General features: G+C 39.5%; 1 protein-coding gene across 1 annotated transcript; it reads right to left on the reverse strand.

Annotated features, from left to right (window-relative positions):
* Positions 1–883: 883 nt before the first annotated feature.
* On the reverse strand, positions 884–2,620 carry LOC124673578 (AP2-like ethylene-responsive transcription factor SMOS1). Its single transcript, XM_047209627.1, has 4 exons — positions 2,565–2,620; positions 1,898–2,456; positions 1,740–1,830; positions 884–912 (listed from the first exon to the last, which is right to left on the reverse strand). Exons 1-3 carry the CDS (start codon positions 2,618–2,620, stop codon positions 1,780–1,782), a joined length of 666 nt encoding a protein of 221 aa, XP_047065583.1. The 3' UTR covers positions 884–912; positions 1,740–1,779.
* Between the last annotated feature and the right edge of the window lie 15,408 nt (positions 2,621–18,028).

The following is an 18,028-nucleotide window of genomic DNA, read 5'->3' on the forward strand; positions in this document are numbered from 1 at the left end:
TTATCACTCCTGAAGTTATCAGTGCTTAGAACTGCATATGAAGAATAAACCAGTTGAAAAGAGTGTGTTAATTTTTATTAGTCAAGACATCAGTTTCTCAGCTTAGCATAAATATTCGCTGAAATTGTAGTAATTTTACTACTCACGAAACATCTGTTTTTTTTTATTAACCTGGCAGGGCACTGCTGATTCATTAAGAAGAATATAAAAATGTCTAATAACCTGTTTGGATTTTGGCCTGATTGGTGAAAGGTTTACATTTTTCGCTGTTTTCGCATATTGCTTTCTACTCTATTTCTACTGTTCACTATTTCATTGCCTTGTTAAAATGTTCCTTTCTAATGACTTCAATACTAACATTTTAAGCACCTAGGCATATATAGGACATTTTGTTTTCTTTAAGCACCAAGGCATGTACATTGTATGTTGCGATTTCTTTCTTTTCTCTATGGTCTTCATAACAGACATCAACATTTGAACTTATAGTTAGATAATCTTGTGCTGTAGTCAAGCTACTACACTACAGTGGTCAAGCTCATCCTAGATTCTGACTGAAATGTAAAGCAAGTCAGCTTGTTTTTTTTATTTCAGAACAGAATTTTAGATTTTGTCAAGCTATGTGATCTTGTAAAGTTCTTGCACATAAGAGGTGGAAAGATAGTAACAAAAACCACATTCTTATTTCTGCTCTCTTCCTCGAATCTGTAGACAACAGCAATATATACAGGCAGCTCTACAGCTACATATTGTTTCCTGGGCATTAGCCACTGTATATTACATACGATTTTCTTGCCTTCTATGCATGTTCTGTGAAGTATGGATCGGATACAAAAAAAGTATTTCTCACAAGCCACCGCATCAAACCATTGGTGGTACCAAACACACTGGAGGTGAGCGATGCTGTCATCAAACCTGCTCAACAGTTGAAATGTACTAAGATTTCGGTTCAGCTATAAATGAAAGTAACTTAGCAGAAACTATGCTATACTTCCGTAAGTTACTCCCTCCGGCCCAAATTACCTGGCACCGGAGGGGTACTCAATTGTCTATTTTGCAACAACTATTTTACAAGGCGCATGCAAGTAGCCATTTTAGAAAATGTTGTGCCATACCAAGATCTTAGCGTCAAACTACTATCTTCTTGATACATTTTTTTACGCCAAGCATTACCCAAAATGGGGACTCGTAAGTCAATCAGTTAGTTTCGACCGCCAAACATCCCAGCACTTTACACGCATCAAACATAGATTGTTGATCACGGTAGCTTTTATTAATCTTATGATCGCATCAAGCCGGCACAAGTGCACAAGAGTTTAACCTCCGGCTTTTGCATGCACATCATAATAGATTATGAAAAGTTGCACATGGATACCTGATGACATCATCAAATAAGTTGATCCTTACTGGTGCAATGTAGGCATATGTAAATACCTAGTAATATGGAGACAGCAGCAGCTCATTCCCATTATGTTCTCTTTCCTCTAAAAAGCTCGCACTAGTTTTGGAAAAGGAAAAACTATACATATTTTTTCTTGGGTATACTAATTCTTGGATTTCTGCAAGTTAAGACGAGAACACGTTTCTAAAATTGCATCTTTAGATAGTTCATGAATTTCTTAAGCTTCCCACACAGAAATGATTATAGCAATTTAGTTGACACATTAAAGGAAAACTGAAATATCAAATGTACTGACGGGATGACAAGAAGTGAAAATATAGGGTCTGTAGTCTATAATTACCAGCTAAAATATCCTGGCTACTTGGTAAGTTCATACCGGGTCACTCCTGGTTCTTGAATGGGTCACTTGAACGCACCTCATTCTTTGCAAACTGTCACAAATATAATGGTCAGATTCAGCACCAAGAAGTAGAAAATATATCAGGCATAGGAACAAACCGTTGTTGATGTTATTGTCGACATTGTAACAGGTTGACTCGATGGCAAGATGAAGTTGCTCCAAAATAGATGGTCGGAGGAAGGATCAGCAGTGTTCCATGTACTTCTCATTATTGTAGGCATAACAGAAGTCAATGTGTATGGTGCTCTTTGTACTAGCAACCCATTCATGTTGATGCCAACTGCAGATGTATCATTTCCTGTAATAGGTAATGGTGCAACAATCTTTGCTTCATCTATTTCTTTGCTAAATTTACATTCTTCAGATAATTTTGTAGACTTTTCCAAGAAGCTTTTGAAAGCATTAAACTGTGATAAGATACTACACGCAGATAGCCCCAGTGAAGGGGGTATTGAATGAGAACTGGGGCCAAGAGAAGGCAGCTTATAGGGCTCAGTAAGTTGCATTGAACTTTCAATAGCTCTGATTTCATCAGCCACCTCTTCTGCTTTCGATGTATCTGACTGCCGTGCCTTTTTTATTATGATGTGAATCTTTCGAATTGCTAAGCACAGGGCAATGTAGACTAAGGAAACTATGTTTCTCTGAGACTGTGAACTTCATGTGTTGTGTAAGATTGGTGCTTACAGAGAGTTTATAGGAATTTCTGACTATCGAATGCAAAATGTTGTTGCTGTACAAATTTAATCCCCACTGTTATGTTACCCTGCAACACCCTCATTGTTAATGTTACCCTCATTGTTAATGTTACCCTGCAGCATCCTCTCATTTTTTGCTGCCTTCACTTTCTAGGCTTTGACTGAGAGAGCTTTGAGCTGGACTTTGCCCTAACTCCCTTTGCCAATTTTCATCAGGTCTGCACTCCGAGGGTTGTTTTGAAGGAGTTGTGCAATTGCCCTGAATTATCTTGGCAGAAGCTTGCTGTAAGGTCTGGTATTCCTATTCTTGTATACAAGCCATCTGCGGACAAGAATTATTCTTGATTGAAGGATGCCGACAAGAAAAAAAGGCCCCGCAAGAAATGCTACTGTCGAGCATGTTAATACGAAAACCAGTAGACACCCCAGAAGATCAACTTCAAGTGCAGTTCCTGATAAGAAAGTCAATGATTTGATTACTTCTTCCTCTAAAAAGCAGAAGCCTGGTAAAGTTTCCCTCCCTTTGCAACTGTTGTGAGTTATGGTGTAACTTTAGTTGTAAAGTATATAACAAGATAGTCAATAGAAACTTGCATAGAGCCACTAAAAAAACTTTGCATTAGAGGTGTAAAGATAAATAGAGGTTTTATTTTAAGATATCCTACTTGTCGTCTATTGTCATTTGTCAGTTCTTTTGTAGTCCAAACCAATCTGTTATATATAAGGACCTTTCACACACTGTCTCACTTTTGGCAAAGGTGTTCTCCATGATTATTAGTTCAGTTCACTATAAGGAATTCGTCTGGGACAATGTAATACCCTTAGGAAGTTGGCTACCTAGGTATCCACTAGAGTTGTCTTTTGTACTAATCATTGCTCTGATTATTTCTGCAGCCGAAAACTTACAGAAGAAGAATGAAGTTCTTAGTGGTGGTAGAAAATTGACATCTCCCTCCGATTCTACCGATACTGAAAATGAAGTTGCTAATGTGCCAAGTAGTAGTATGCTTGATCACAAGGTACGGTTCATTCTGATTTAAGTGTGCTATATACTTATATAGCTGAACTGCTTTTTTCTATACTTATTTTATCATGCAACACATTTCAGCCAGGATATAAAAAATGGGCTCAAAGGCGAAAACTGTCGCATTTATGTACTCTCTTATTCATGGCTTGACTTTTAAAGAAAATATGAAACTTATTCATTGAAACAGGGGAGTAGTTACTCCACTGTAATATTAATTGGAAGTTCAGTTGATGACCAAATGATACTTGAATCTTACTGCCACCCGCGGCAAACTTATGAGACTTATATTTGTTTCTTGATTCTTTCTTGTTCAACTTGATTTAATACAATTATTTGTATATGGTACTGCAATTATCTGTTACCTTGCCAACTAAATCATCACCTGAAACTACATTCAGCTAGATTTCTAGTTTTCTACCTCGCAGAACAGCTTTTGTATCACTTTTGCAAGATTTATGTTTTGCTGCCGACTTATAGAGCATGCATCAACCCGACCTAGTTGCTTTAGTTTGCCGGTCAACCTGGCGGAGATCTCCATTTCGCCAGTAATTGATCATTTATTCCTCCGTTACTGAAATTATTCCAACATATGTTGTTTGACACATTCAAAATTGGTTCCTTGTAGGTAACTGATCCGGCAATCGATAGAACATCAGCCGAGATTGCGTGTACACTTGATAAGAAGTTGAAAGCAGTTGCTAAGAAGAGGAAAGGTGGAAGTCAGAAAGTTACTGCTTAGATACTGTCATGAAATTACTGTCATTGTCTCATGCATCTATGCAAAACAATGCCTCCAAAACTGCAAAGTTATGCATCTGTAGTGTAATGTGATCACTGTGATGGTCTTATGCATGTTAGTACTGTAATGTGACCACTGTGATTGTCTTATACCCTGACTTTGACCAAATCTTATATGATGAAGGATATTGCTGTAACCATTACTGTAATATTATTAGTATTGTAATATGATTACTGTAATGCTTGTAGTTTTAGAGGCATTTTGTTTACTAGCTTGTAAAGACATTTAGAGGCACATCTGAAACTGCCTCTAAAAACCTTTAGAGGCAAAATTCAAACTGCCCAAAAAAAAATCTTTAGAGGCAAAATTCAAACTGCCCCTAAAAACCTTTAGAAGCAAAATTCAAACTGCCCCTAAAAACCTTTAGAAGCAAAATTCAAAGTGCCTCTGAAATTCTTTTGAGGCAAATCTCAAAGTGCCCCTAAAAACCTTTAGAGGCAAAATTTAAAGTGCCCCTAAAAACTTTTAGAGGCAAAATTCAAACTGCCCCTAAATATATTTGGGGCATTTCATTCAAAGTGCCTCTATTTCAATTAGGGACACAAGCATCTGGGGCACTTTTCATAGTGCCCCTAAAAGTAATTAGAGGCACTTTGGCTACCTATTGGGGCACTTTGAAGTGCCCCTAAACATAGACCGTACAGTAGTGAAAACTACAGCTACATCCGTAGTTTATTAAAACCTTGGCTTATCAGGCATACAAGTTTAAAAAGCATGATAACATGATCATCCTAACTTGACAAGTAGAGTTAAACGAATTCAAGATGATAGAAAAAACAAATGGATATTGAACATACCCAGTCAGCAGATAAATCACTAGACCTAGTAAATACACGTGAGCTATGAGCCACAATAGTGAACAGTAGATCAGTGGTCAGGTCTTCATGGTCCCGATTTCCGACCTGTTAGCACAACTTGTCAAGAAACACATGCTGTTAGCGGGCGAGCCAGATACTGCAACTTGGGATATACAAGTCAATACAGATGGACAAACTGGTGTGTTCAGCTCGGTCACGATTATTACGGCTGACCAAGGCCAAAAAAATAAATTATCCATCGTGAAACTAGGTGCTACACCATGCACAAAAATCAACCATGATGCTAGCTACTCCACATGAAGGGTTTGCATAAAAAAGCAGGGATGAACCATGTTGTGTCGCATGGCTGTTGAAAGCAGCTCACAGCACAAAGCATACATGCAGCTTCATGCATGCATAGAATGGACCAACTTTACTCGCGGTGGATTTTCTCCAAAGTTAGTTCTAATCAAGAAAGATACAAGGGAGAGAAGACGGTGTGCATTCACAGCAACAGAATACTGGTCCGCCAACGCACTCCAAGGAAATAAATATGAGTCTCTTTGCCAGGTCTCTGCTAACGCAATAAAAAAAGAGGCAACTCGTGTCTGTCGCCGTTACAACTATGATCAAGATCAGATCAGATTGCACAGTTTCAATAGGATGCGTGCAAGACTGCAGTTCGAAACCAAAGTTATGAGAGCTGCTGCACATCCTAGATGCAAGCCATCTTATAGATCAAATTAATGTGAGAGGTGTTGCACATTTTAAGAGCAAATTGAAACAATTTGTTTACTATGCACCCACTGCCTATGCACATACGATTTCCATTATACATGCACGATTTCTCTACTACTACACCACATAAATGAAAGAAATAAATTCCAGGACAGATACTTTGAGGAGTAGAGAACCTCACCAGCAGCATGAGGTTGGTGAGGTGCGTTCCAGCAGCAGGTCGTGATCGTGAACGTCGCCTGCGGAAGGAGCAGCAGCTCGCTGTGCCTAGGCCTGCCACACGACGCCAGCGAGGGCAACCACCAGCGGGTCGACCTTGTGGTGTAGGGAAGAGGGCGCCAGCGTCTATCTCCCGCGAGGGCTCGTTCAGGAGACGATGGTGGAAGCCGGCCTTGATAGGGAACGACGATGAGGAGGGGTGGCCGGCGCCGGAGAAGTCCGTGGCGCCCGGACGCGGTTGTCCGCGTGCTGCAGACCCTCAGGTCGCCCGCGTTGGTGAAGGCCGAGACTTGCTGTCCGGCCGCATCTGTCCCGCGCGGTAAAGCCAATCGCGAGCCGCGACACCACCGCGCGATGCCGGGGCGCCGCCATCGCCATGCACCTCCTGTGGCTGTTCCCGGATCCCCTGCTAGGGTTTGCATTGGGGCGGACGATTTGGAGGTTCGATGTGGTGGAATAGATAGAGAGAGAGGAGAGGATTCACGGGCGGGGTTTGGTGTGCCAGGGCGTCGCCGGAGTTAGCCGGGATCTTGGCCGGCGGCGGAGGTGTGCTAACCCACAAGTATAGGGGATCGCAACAGTCTTCGAGGAAAGTAAAACCCAAATTTATTGATTCGACACAAGGGGAGGTAAAGAATACTTATAAGCCTTAACAACTAAGTTCTCAATTCAGCTGCACCTGGAAAAGCACTAGTAACAGGGGTGATATGAAAGCAGCAGTAATATGAGAGCAATAGTAACAGTAACACAGCAGCAGTAGCAGTAACACAGAGGCAATGACACCAGAAAATAGTTGATACTACTTCCAATGACATATAAAACGAATATATGATGATAAGAGATGGACCGGGGTTCCCAGCTATCTACACTAGTGGTAACTCTCCAATAACAAATGTTGGGTGAACAAATTACAGTTGGGCAATTAATAGGATTGAAATAGCATTAAGACAGAACATCAAGTCTATTAATCATGTAGGCATGTTTTCCATATATAGTCATACGTGCTCGCAATGAGAAACTTGCATAACATCTTTTGTCCTACTAGCCGGTGGCAGCCGGGCCTCTAGGGAAACTACTGGCAATTAAGGTACTCCTTTTAATAGAGCACCGGAGCAAAGCATTAACACTTGGTGAAAACATGTGATCCTCATACCTAAGCCTTCCCCTCCAGTTATCCCAGTTGCTGTCACTCGGGGCCTCGGGTTCCGGACATAGACATGTGCAAACAACTTGTAGATACAATCTAAGCAATAATTATAGAGCTCAAATCTAAGATCATGCCACTCGTGCACTAGTGACAAGCATTAAACACAACAAGATTGCAGCAACAATAACTTCACAAACTTATATAGATAGACTGATCATAATGTAACAATTCATCGGATCCCAACAAATACAACACCGATTACATCAGATGGATCTCAATCATGTAGGGCAGCTCATGAGATCATTGTATTGAAGTACATGGGAGAGAGAGTACCAACTAGCTACAGCTAGAACCAGTAGTCCATGAGGGAACTACTCACGGAGCATGATGGAGGCGGTGGCGTCGATGGAGATGGCTTCCGGGGGCACTTCCCCGTCCCGGCGGCGTGCCGGAACAGAGATTATGTCCCCCGAAACAGAGTTTCGCGATGGTGGCGGCGCCCCTGGAGTCTTTCTGGAGTTTCGTCAATTCGTATCGAGGTTTTAGGTCACGAGGGACTTTATACGCGAAGAGGCGGCGCAAGGAGGCGCCTGGGGGGCCCACCCCATAGGGCGGCGCCCCCCCTCCAGGCCGCGCCGGCCTATGGTCTGGGGGCCCCAGGCCTCCCCTCCAACTCTCCTTCGGTGTCCTGGTCCGTCTCGGTGAATTATGATGTTTGGTCTTCGTTTCGTCGAATTCCGAGAATATTGCCCGAACAGCCTTTCTGGAACCAAAAACAACAGAAAACAGGAACTGGCACTATGGCATCTTGTTAATAGGTTAGTTCCGGAAAACGCATAAAAACATTATAAAGTGTGAGCAAAACATGTAGGTATTGTCATAAAACAAGCATGGAACATCAAAAATTATAGATACGTTGGAGACGTATCAAGCATCCCCAAGCTTAGTTCCTACTCGCCCTCGAGTAGGTAAACGATAAAAAGAATAATTTCTGTAGTGACATGCTACTTACATAATCTTGATCATACTATTGTAAAGCATATGAGATGAATGAAGTGACTCAAGGCAATGATCTATAGTTTGCTAACAAATAGATAACATATAGCAAAACTTTTCATGAATAGTACTTTCAAGACAAGCATCAAAAAGTCTTGCATAAGAGTTAACTCTTAAAGCAATAAATTCTTAATAAGAGGTTTGAAACAACACAAAGGAAGATTTAAGTTTCAGCAATTGCTTTCAACTTTCAACATGCATATCTCATGGATATTTGTCAACACAAAGTACTATAATAAGTACAATAAGTAAGCATGTAAGAATCAATGCACAGTTGAAACAAGTGTTTGCTTCTAAGATGGAATGAAGTAGGTAGACTGACTCAACATAAAGTAAAAGAAAGGCCCTTCGCAGAGGGAAGCAGGGATTAAATCATGTGCTAGATCTTTTTAAGTTTTGAAATCATATAGAGAGCATAAAAGTAAAGTTTTGAGAGGTGTTTGTTGTTGTCAACGAATGGTAGTGGGCACTCTAACTACCTTATCAACCAGACTTTCAAGAGCGGCTCCCATGAAGGACGTTATCTCTACCAGACAAGGTAGATCATCCCTCTTCTCTTTTGTTTACACATGTATTTTAGTTTCATTATTGATGACACTCCTCCCAACCTTTTGCTTACACAAGCCATGGCTAACCGAATCCTCGGGTGCCTTCCAACATTCACATACCATGGAGGAGTGTCTATTTGCAAAATTAAGTTGCTTACTGATAGATCAGGGCAAAACATGTGAAGAGAATTATTAATGAAAGTTAATTAATTGGGGATGGGCACCCCGTTGCCAGCTCTTTTTGCAAAATTATTGGATAAGCGGATGAGCCACTAGTCCATTATGAAAGTCTGTCAGAAGTAAATGACAAGATCGAAAGATAAAACACCACATACTTTCTCATGAGCTATAAAACATTGACACAAATAAGAGATAATAGTTTTTGAATTGTTTAAAGGTAGCACATGAAGTATTTACTTGGAATGGCAGGAAATACCACATAGTAGGTAGATATGGTGGACACAAATGGCATAGGTTTTGGCTCAATGTTTTGGATGCACGAGAAGCATTCCCTCTCAGTATAAGGCTTTGGCTAGCAAGGTTGTTTGAAGCAAACACAAGTATGAACCGGTACAGCAAAACTTACATAAGAACATATTGCAAGCATTATAAGACTCTACACGGTCTTCCTTGTTGCTGAAACACTTTTACCAGAAAATATCTAGACCTTAGAGAGACCAATCATGCAAACCAAATTTCAACAAGCTCTACGGTAGTTCTCCACTAATAGGTTTAAACTACATGGTGCATGAGCTTAAACATGATCTACTTGAGAGCTCAAAACAATTGCCAAGTATCAAATTATTCAAGACAATATGAAGCATTTTCTGTTTCCAACCAAATATCAATAAGTGCAACGGTTTTCAACTCCGTCATGAACATTAAAATAAAGTTAAGAACACCAGTGTTCATATGAAAAAGCGGAGCGTGTCTCTATCCCACAAAAGGATTGCTAGGATCCGAATTTATTCAAACACAAACAAAAATAAAGGCACACAGACGCTCCAAGTAAAGCACATAAGATGTGACTGAATAAAAATATAGTTTCACTAGAAGTGACCTGATAAGTTGTCGATGAAGAAGGGGATGCCTTGGGCATCCCCAAGCTTAGACGCTTGAGTCTTCTTAAAATATGCAGGGATGAACCACGGGGGCATCCCCAAGCTTAGACTTTTCACTCTTCTTGATCATATATCATCCTCCTCTCTTGACCCTTGAAAACTTCTGCCACACCAAACTTCTCATAAACTTCATTAGAGGGGTTAGTACTCAAAAAAACTTTAATCCACTTTAGTACTGTAGTGACACATTGCAAGAACTCAATAAAACATTAGCTACAGCTCTCCACGCCTAGAAAGCCTTACTTAAAGTCCACAAGAGACAATGCAAAAAACAGAGACAGAATCTGCCAAAACAGAACAGCCAGTAAAGACGAATTTTTAAGAGGTCCTTCCGTTGCTCAAATCAGAAAACTTAAAACTAATGAAAGTTGCGTACATATCTGAGGAACAAGCATGAAAATTGGCAGATTTTTCTGAGTTTCCTACAGAGAGACCTACTCAAATTCGTGACAGATAGAAATCTGTTTCTGCGTAGAAATCCAAATCTAGCATCAACCTTCTATTAGAGACTTTACTTGGCACAACAATGCAATAAAATAAAGATAAGGAGAGGTTGCTACAGTAGTAACAACTTCCAAGAAACAACAAAACAATAGAAAAATAAAGACATGGGTTATCTCCCAAGAAGTGCTTTCTTTATAGCCATTAAGATGGGCTCAGCAATTTTAATGATGCTCACATAAGGATGAGAGTTGAAGCAAAAGAGAGCATCAAAAAGGAAGTTCAAAACACATTTAACTCTAACCCACTTCCTATGCATATGAATCTTGTACACAAATAAATTCATGAAGAACCAAGTGACAAGCATAAGAAGATAAAACACTAGTAACTTCAAAAGTTTCTGCATATAGAGAGGTGTTTTAGTACCATGCAAATTTCTACAACCATATTTTCCTCTCTCATAATAATTTTCAGTAGCTTCATGAATAAACTCAACAATATAACTATCACATACAGCATGCTTTCCATGATCTTCAAACACATAATTTTTATCAAGCTCAAAAATAGTGGAATAAAAACTTTCAAACCCACTTTTATCAATAATATAACAAGATGATTGATCAATCTCAAGAGATATGGGACTCCTAGATAAAGTCAAGACCTCTCCAATCCCATTTTCATTAGTAGTACAATTAATATTATCAAGTAACATAGGACCATCATCTAGTGCTTTATCATAAACATTTGCTAAGCAAAACTCTTTAGTACCATGCATTTCGGTATCAGGCACAAACAAAGCATTATCATAACATTTTTCGAAATAGCATGGATTATCATAGATAACAGTGGCATAATTATTCTCACAAGTTGTACTCATAGGGAATATTTCAAGAGAATCCACAGGATCATAACATTCATCCTCCTTTGGTAAGCATGGAGGACAATCAAATAGTGTAAGAGATAAAGAGTTACTCTCATTAGAAGGTTGGCATGGGTAGCTAATCCATTCTTCCTCCTTTTGTTCATCACTCTCCTCCTCTTTTTCATCCAATGAGCTTTCAGGTTCATCAATTTCCTCCTCTTTTTCATCCAATGTGCTTTTAGGGTCATCAATTTCTTCTTTCACAGGTTCCTGCAAATTGTGAGTGCATTCTCGTGCATTAATGAGTCTCTCTTTATAATCAATGATATAAGGATTATTGCTGTAACTTTCTATGCAAAAATTAAGGATAGAAGAGACATAATCTTTAAGGTCCTTACAAGCAACACAGGTTTCATAATTTTTAGAAATGAAGGATTCTATTTCAGAAGCTCCCATAAATAAGACAAATTGTTCTACTTCTTCGAACCCAAGATGAATATAGTTATTCCAGTTATAGTTCATAATTAAAACTTCCTCACTAAAGCCACATTGAAATTTAAGATGTTTAGTATCCTGTTTAGAGCAACAGTTTATATCATGACTTTACCCGTTCTTGATTTTCTATCACATCACTCATGACTTTACCCGTTCTTGATTCTCTATAATTCATATATATTTCAATAAGCTCCAAATAGGTTGTGGGTTCTCCCATAACAACAGTTTTTAATTTTTCGGTTTTTCAAATTTTTATGGATTTTTGGGTATATAAGAAAAATAAAACAAGACAAAAAGAAACTAGACAAAAGTAAACTAAGCAAAATAATACTAGACCAGAAATAAACTAAGCACAAATAAACTAGACAAAAGTAAACTAGCAAGACAAAATAAAATAAAAGCAGAGAGAGAGGTAGAGTGTACTCCCCAGGTGAACTTATGAGTAGAGCTATGCCTCCCCGGCAACGGCGCCAAAAAATAGTCTTGATAACCCACAAGTATAGGGGATCGCAACAGTCTTCGAGGGAAGTAAAACCCAAATTTATTGATTCGACACAAGGGGAGGTAAAGAATACTTATAAGCCTTAACAATTGAGTTGTCAATTCAAGTTGCACCTGGAAAAGCACTAGTAACAGGGGTGATGTGAAAGCAGCAGTAATATGAGAGCAATAGTAACAGTAACACAACAGCAGTAGCAGTAACACAGAGGCAATGGCACCAGAAAATAGTTGATACTACCTCCAATGACATATAGAACGAGTATATGATGATAACAGATGGACCGGGGTTCCCAGTTATCTACACTAGTGGTAACTCTCCAATAACAAATGTTGGGTGAACAAATTACAGTTGGGAAATTGATAGGATTGAAATAGCATTAAGACAGAACATCAAGTCTATTAATCATGTATGCATGTTTTCCATAATAGTCATACGTGCTCGCAATGAGAAACTTGCATAACATCTTTTGTCCTACTAGCCGGTGGCAGCCGGGCCTCTAGGGAAACTACTGGCAATTAAGGTACTCCTTTTAATAGAGCACCGGAGCAAAGCATTAACACTTGGTGAAAACATGTGATCCTTATACCTAAGCCTTCCCCTCCATTTATCCCAGTTGCTGTCACTCTGGGGCCTCGGGTTCCGGACATAGACATGTGCAAACAACTTGTAGCTACAATCTAAGCAATAATTATAGAGCTCAAATCTAAGATCATGTCACTCGTGCACTAGTGAAAAGCATTAAACACAACAAGATTGCAGCAACAATAACTTCACAAACTTATATAGATAGACTGATCATAATGTAACAATTCATCGGATCCCAACAAACACAACACCGATTACATCAGATGGATCTCAATGATGTAGGGCAGCTCATGAGATCATTGTATTGAAGTACATGGGAGAGAGAGTACCAACTAGCTACAGCTAGAACCCGTAGTCCATGGGGGAACTACTCACAGAGCATGATGGAGGCGGTGGCTTCGATAGAGATGGCTTCCGGGGGCACTTCCCCGTCCCGGCGGCGTGCCGGAACAGAGATTCTATCCCCCAAAACGGAGTTTCGCGATGGCGGCGGTGCCCCTGGAGTCTTTCTGGAGTTTCATCAATTCGTATTGAGGTTTTAGGTCACGATGGGCTTTATAGGCGAAGAGGCGTCGCAAGGAGGCGCCTAGGGGGCCCACCCCATAGGGCGGCGCGCCCCCCCTCCAGGCCGCGCCGGCCTATGGTCTGGGGGCCCCAGGCCTCCCCTCCGACTCTCCTTCGGTGTCCTGGTCCGTCTCGGTGAATTATGATGTTTGTCTTCGTTTCGTCGAATTCCGAGAATATTGCCCGAACAGCCTTTCTGGAACCAAAAACAACAGAAAACAGGAACTGGCACTGTGGCATCTTGTTAATATGTTAGTTCCGGAAAACGCATAAAAACATTATAAAGTGTGAGCAAAACATGTAGGTATTGTCATAAACAAGCATGGAACATCATAAATTATAGATACGTTGGAGACGTATCAAGGTGGAGGAAATGGGAGGAGCCGCTGGGACCTGGGAGGGGATTAGGTCGTGGGGAGAGTGGTTCTTTTTTTTCCCTGTGGGAGAGTAGTTCTATTGGATGCCACGCATCGATGCTCGAATTTTGGATGCCACGCATCGCTCGGCCCAATTTTAGACTACTTTGGCGCGCGAGCAAAAGTCCAGCGCGGGATTACTTGTGGGCGGTAGATATTTCGGGTGTTGGATGCAAGTTTTTTGGACGGTTGACATCGGGCTGATCCGTGGGATCTGGTCGATGATTTCCAATTGGCTATAGAGGAGTGCCCACAAAAAAGACAATTTTGTGCCGATTCAGCAGGAAGTGAGTTAAATTTGAACTACATGTGTTTGATAGCCTGCTTATGCTTTTTTACAAAAAATATTTTTTGTTAGGTTGATGGGTAGCTATTTCATCAGAGATCCTCAAAGAGTCGTGCAATATTTAACCCCTAGCAAAGGATGGTTCCGCCCGCCATTTTGACCACTTTTTGAGGGACCACGGACGTCTCGGGTTCGAATCCCCCGAAAAATGATTTTTTGTTTGCTTTATTAGTCGGTTTCTGGTTGATCTTGGTCCCGCCTATAAATTTGGATCAGCTTGATGGGGCCGTGTGTTTGTGTGTCACTTGTCCAAAGGCTCATCCTGGTGGGGTCGTGTGTGAGCCTGCTAAGCCATTGGTCGATTATGTACCTCCAGGCCAGTATGTGGGTCTCACATGTCAGTGGAAGGTCTAAAACTAGCCACCTTTGCAAAAGTTAACATGTGGACATGACACGTAGGCGATATTGGTGAGGTGGCCAACCAGTCATATTAAACCATTTAAATTAGGAGCCACGACCATTTAAATTGGTCTTAATCAGCTAACAATAAGGTCGTGGACCGTATCATTTTCTCTATGACTAATTCAAGTAAAGAAATTATGACCTTTGTGACTAGAATGGTCGTAATGATTTCGGGTTTAAGCCCTCGAAAATGCCTTAGGACCATTTAGCGCCAAATGGTCGTAGATATATGACCACTTCAACCACGGTCACTATGAGAAGGTCACTAGTTAACACATTTCTTGTAGTGAAATGGCATAGGTTTTGGCTCAAGGTTTTTTGGATGCACGAGAAGCATTCCCTCTCAGTACAAGGCTTTGGCTAGCAAGGTTGTTTGAAGCAAACACAAGTATGAACCGGTACAGTAAAAACTTAAACAAGAACATATTGCAAGCATTATAAGACTCTACACTGTCTTCCTTGTTGTTCAAACACTTTTACCAGAAAATATCTAGACCTTAGAGAGATCAATCATGCAAACCAAATTTCAACAAGCTCTACGGTAGTTCTCCACTAATAGATTTAAACTACATGATGCAAGAGCTTAAACATGATCTACTTGAGAGCTCAAAACTATTGCCAAGTATCAAAGTATTCGAGACAATATGAGGCATTTTCTGTTTCCAACCAAATAACAATAAGTACAAGTGATGCGGCTTTCAGCTTTCGCCATGAATATTAAAATAAAACGAAGAACACAAGTGTTCAAATGAAAAAGCGGAGCGTGTCTCTCTCCAATACAAGGATTGCTGGGATCCGAATTTATTCAAACAAAAACAAAAATAAAAGCAAACAGACGCTCCAAGTAAAGCACATAAGATGTGACGGAATAAAAATATAGTTTCACTAGAGGTGACCTGATAAGTTTGTTGATGAACAAGGGGATGCCTTGGGCATCCCCAAGCTTAGACGCTTGAGTCTTCTTGAAATATGCAGGGATGAACCACGGGGGCATCCCCAAGCTTAGACTTTTCACTCTTCTTGATCATACCATATCATCCTCCTCTCTTGATCCTTGAAAACTTCCTCCACACCAAACTCAAAGCAATCTCATTAGAGGGTTAGTGCATAATAAAAATTCACATGTTCAGCAAGGACACAATCATTACCAACACTTCTGGATATTACTCAAAGCTACTGAAATTTAATGGAGCAAATAAATCCAATCAAACACAGTAAAATAGGCAATGCGCAATAAAAGGCAGAATTTGTCAAAACATAACAGTCCGTAAAGACGAATTTGTTTGAGGCACTTAACTTGCTCAGATGGAAAAACTCAGAACTAATGAAAGTTGCGTACATATCTAAGGATCATGCATGAATTTTCGCTGATTTTTTTGATTCTTCTACAGAGAGAAAAACGCGAATTTGTGACAGCTAACAAATCTGTTTCTGCGCAGAAATCCAAATCTAGTATCAACATTCTATTAGAGACTTTACTCGGCACAAAAATGCATGAAAATAAAGATACAAAGGTAATGCTACAGTAGTAACAAGCATCTTGACTCAAATATAAAATAAAAATTACAGAAATAAAATAATGGGTTGTCTCCCATAAGCGCTTTCCTTTAACGCCTTTCAGCTAGGCGCAGAAAGTGCAAATCAAGTAATATCAAGAGAAGAAGCATCAACATTGTAATTTGTTCTAATAATAGAATCAAAAGGCATCTTGATTCTCTTTCTAGGGAAGTGTTCCATACCTTTCTTAAGAGGGAATTGATACTTAATATTTCCTTCTTTCATATCAATAATAGCACCAACAGTTCGAAGAAAGGGTCTTCCCAAAACAATAGGACAAGATGCATTGCATTCAATATCCAAGACAACAAAATCAACGGGGACAAGGTTATTGTTAACCGTAATGTGAACATTATCAATTCTCCCCAAAGGTCTCTTTATAGAATTATCAGCAAGATTAACATCCAAATAATAATTTTCCAAAGGTGGCAAGTCAAGCATATCATAAAGTTTCTTAGGCATAACAGAAACACTTGCACCAAGATCACATAAAGCATTACAATTAAAATCATTGACTTTCATCTTAATGATGGGCTCCCAACCATCTTCCAACTTCCTAGGAATAGAAGCTTCAAGTTTTAATTTCTCTTCCCTAGCTTCAATGAGAGCATTTGTAATATATTTTGTAAAGGCTAAATTTATAGCACTAGCATTAGGACTTCTAGCAAGTTTTTGTAAGAACTTAATAACTTCAGAAATATGACAACTATCAAAATCTAAACCATTATGATCTACATCATTCTGAAAAATTTCAGCACTTTTATCACAAACAGTTTCAGCAGTTTCAAACAATTTTGCACGCTTTGTAGTAGAATTAGAAACATTGTCAACACCAATTATTTTACCATTGATAGTAGGAGGTTTAGCAACATGTGAAGCATCAACATTACTAGTGGTGGTAATAGTCCAAACTTTAGTTACACTATTCTCTTTAGCAAGTTTTTCTTCTCTTTCTTCTCTTTCCCACCTAGCATGCAATTCAGCCATCATTCTAATATTGTCATTAATTCGAACTTGGATAGCATTTGTTTTAGGAAACTTAGTATCTTTAACTTCATCAGGCATAACTTTCGGTTTCAAAAGATCAACATCAAGAGCAAGACTATCAACCTTAGAAGCAAGAACATCAATTTTACCAAGCTTTTCCTCAACAGATTTGTTAAAAGCAGTTTGTGTACTAATAAATTCTTTAAGCATGACTTTAAGATCAGATGGTACACTCTTATTATTGTTGTAAGAATTATCATAAGAATTACCATAACCACTACCATTATTAGAAGGATATGGCCTATAGTTGTTGTTACCATAATTATTCCTATAAGCATTGTTGTTGAAATTATTACTTTTAATGAAATTCACATCAACATGCTCTTCTTGAGCAACCAATGAAGCTAAAGGAACATTATTAGGATCAACATGTGATCTACCATTAACAAGCATAGACATAATAACATCAATCTGATCACTCAAAGAAGAGGTTTCTTCAACAGAATTTACCTTCTTACCTTGAGGAGTTCTTTCAGTATGCCATTCCGAGTAGTTGATCATCATATCATCAAGAAGCTTTGTTGCAGCACCCAAAGTGATGGACATAAAAGTACCTCCAGCAGCTGAAACCAATAGGTTCCTTGAAGAAAAATTCAATCCTGCACAAAAGGTTAGGATGATCATCCAAGTAGTCAGTCCATGGGTAGGGCAATTCTTTACCAAAGATTTCATTCTCTCCCATGCTTGGGCAACATGTTCATTATCCAATTGCTTAAAATTCATAATGCTACTTCTCAAAGATATAATCTTAGCATGAGGATAATATTTTCCAATAAAAGCATCTTTACATTTAGTCCATGAATCAATACTATTTTTAGGCAAACACAGCAACCAATCTTTAGCTCTTCCTCTTAAGGAGAAA

Source organism: Lolium rigidum, chromosome 7, assembly GCF_022539505.1.
Source record: "Lolium rigidum isolate FL_2022 chromosome 7, APGP_CSIRO_Lrig_0.1, whole genome shotgun sequence".
Classification (NCBI taxonomy): Eukaryota; Viridiplantae; Streptophyta; class Magnoliopsida; order Poales; family Poaceae; genus Lolium; species Lolium rigidum.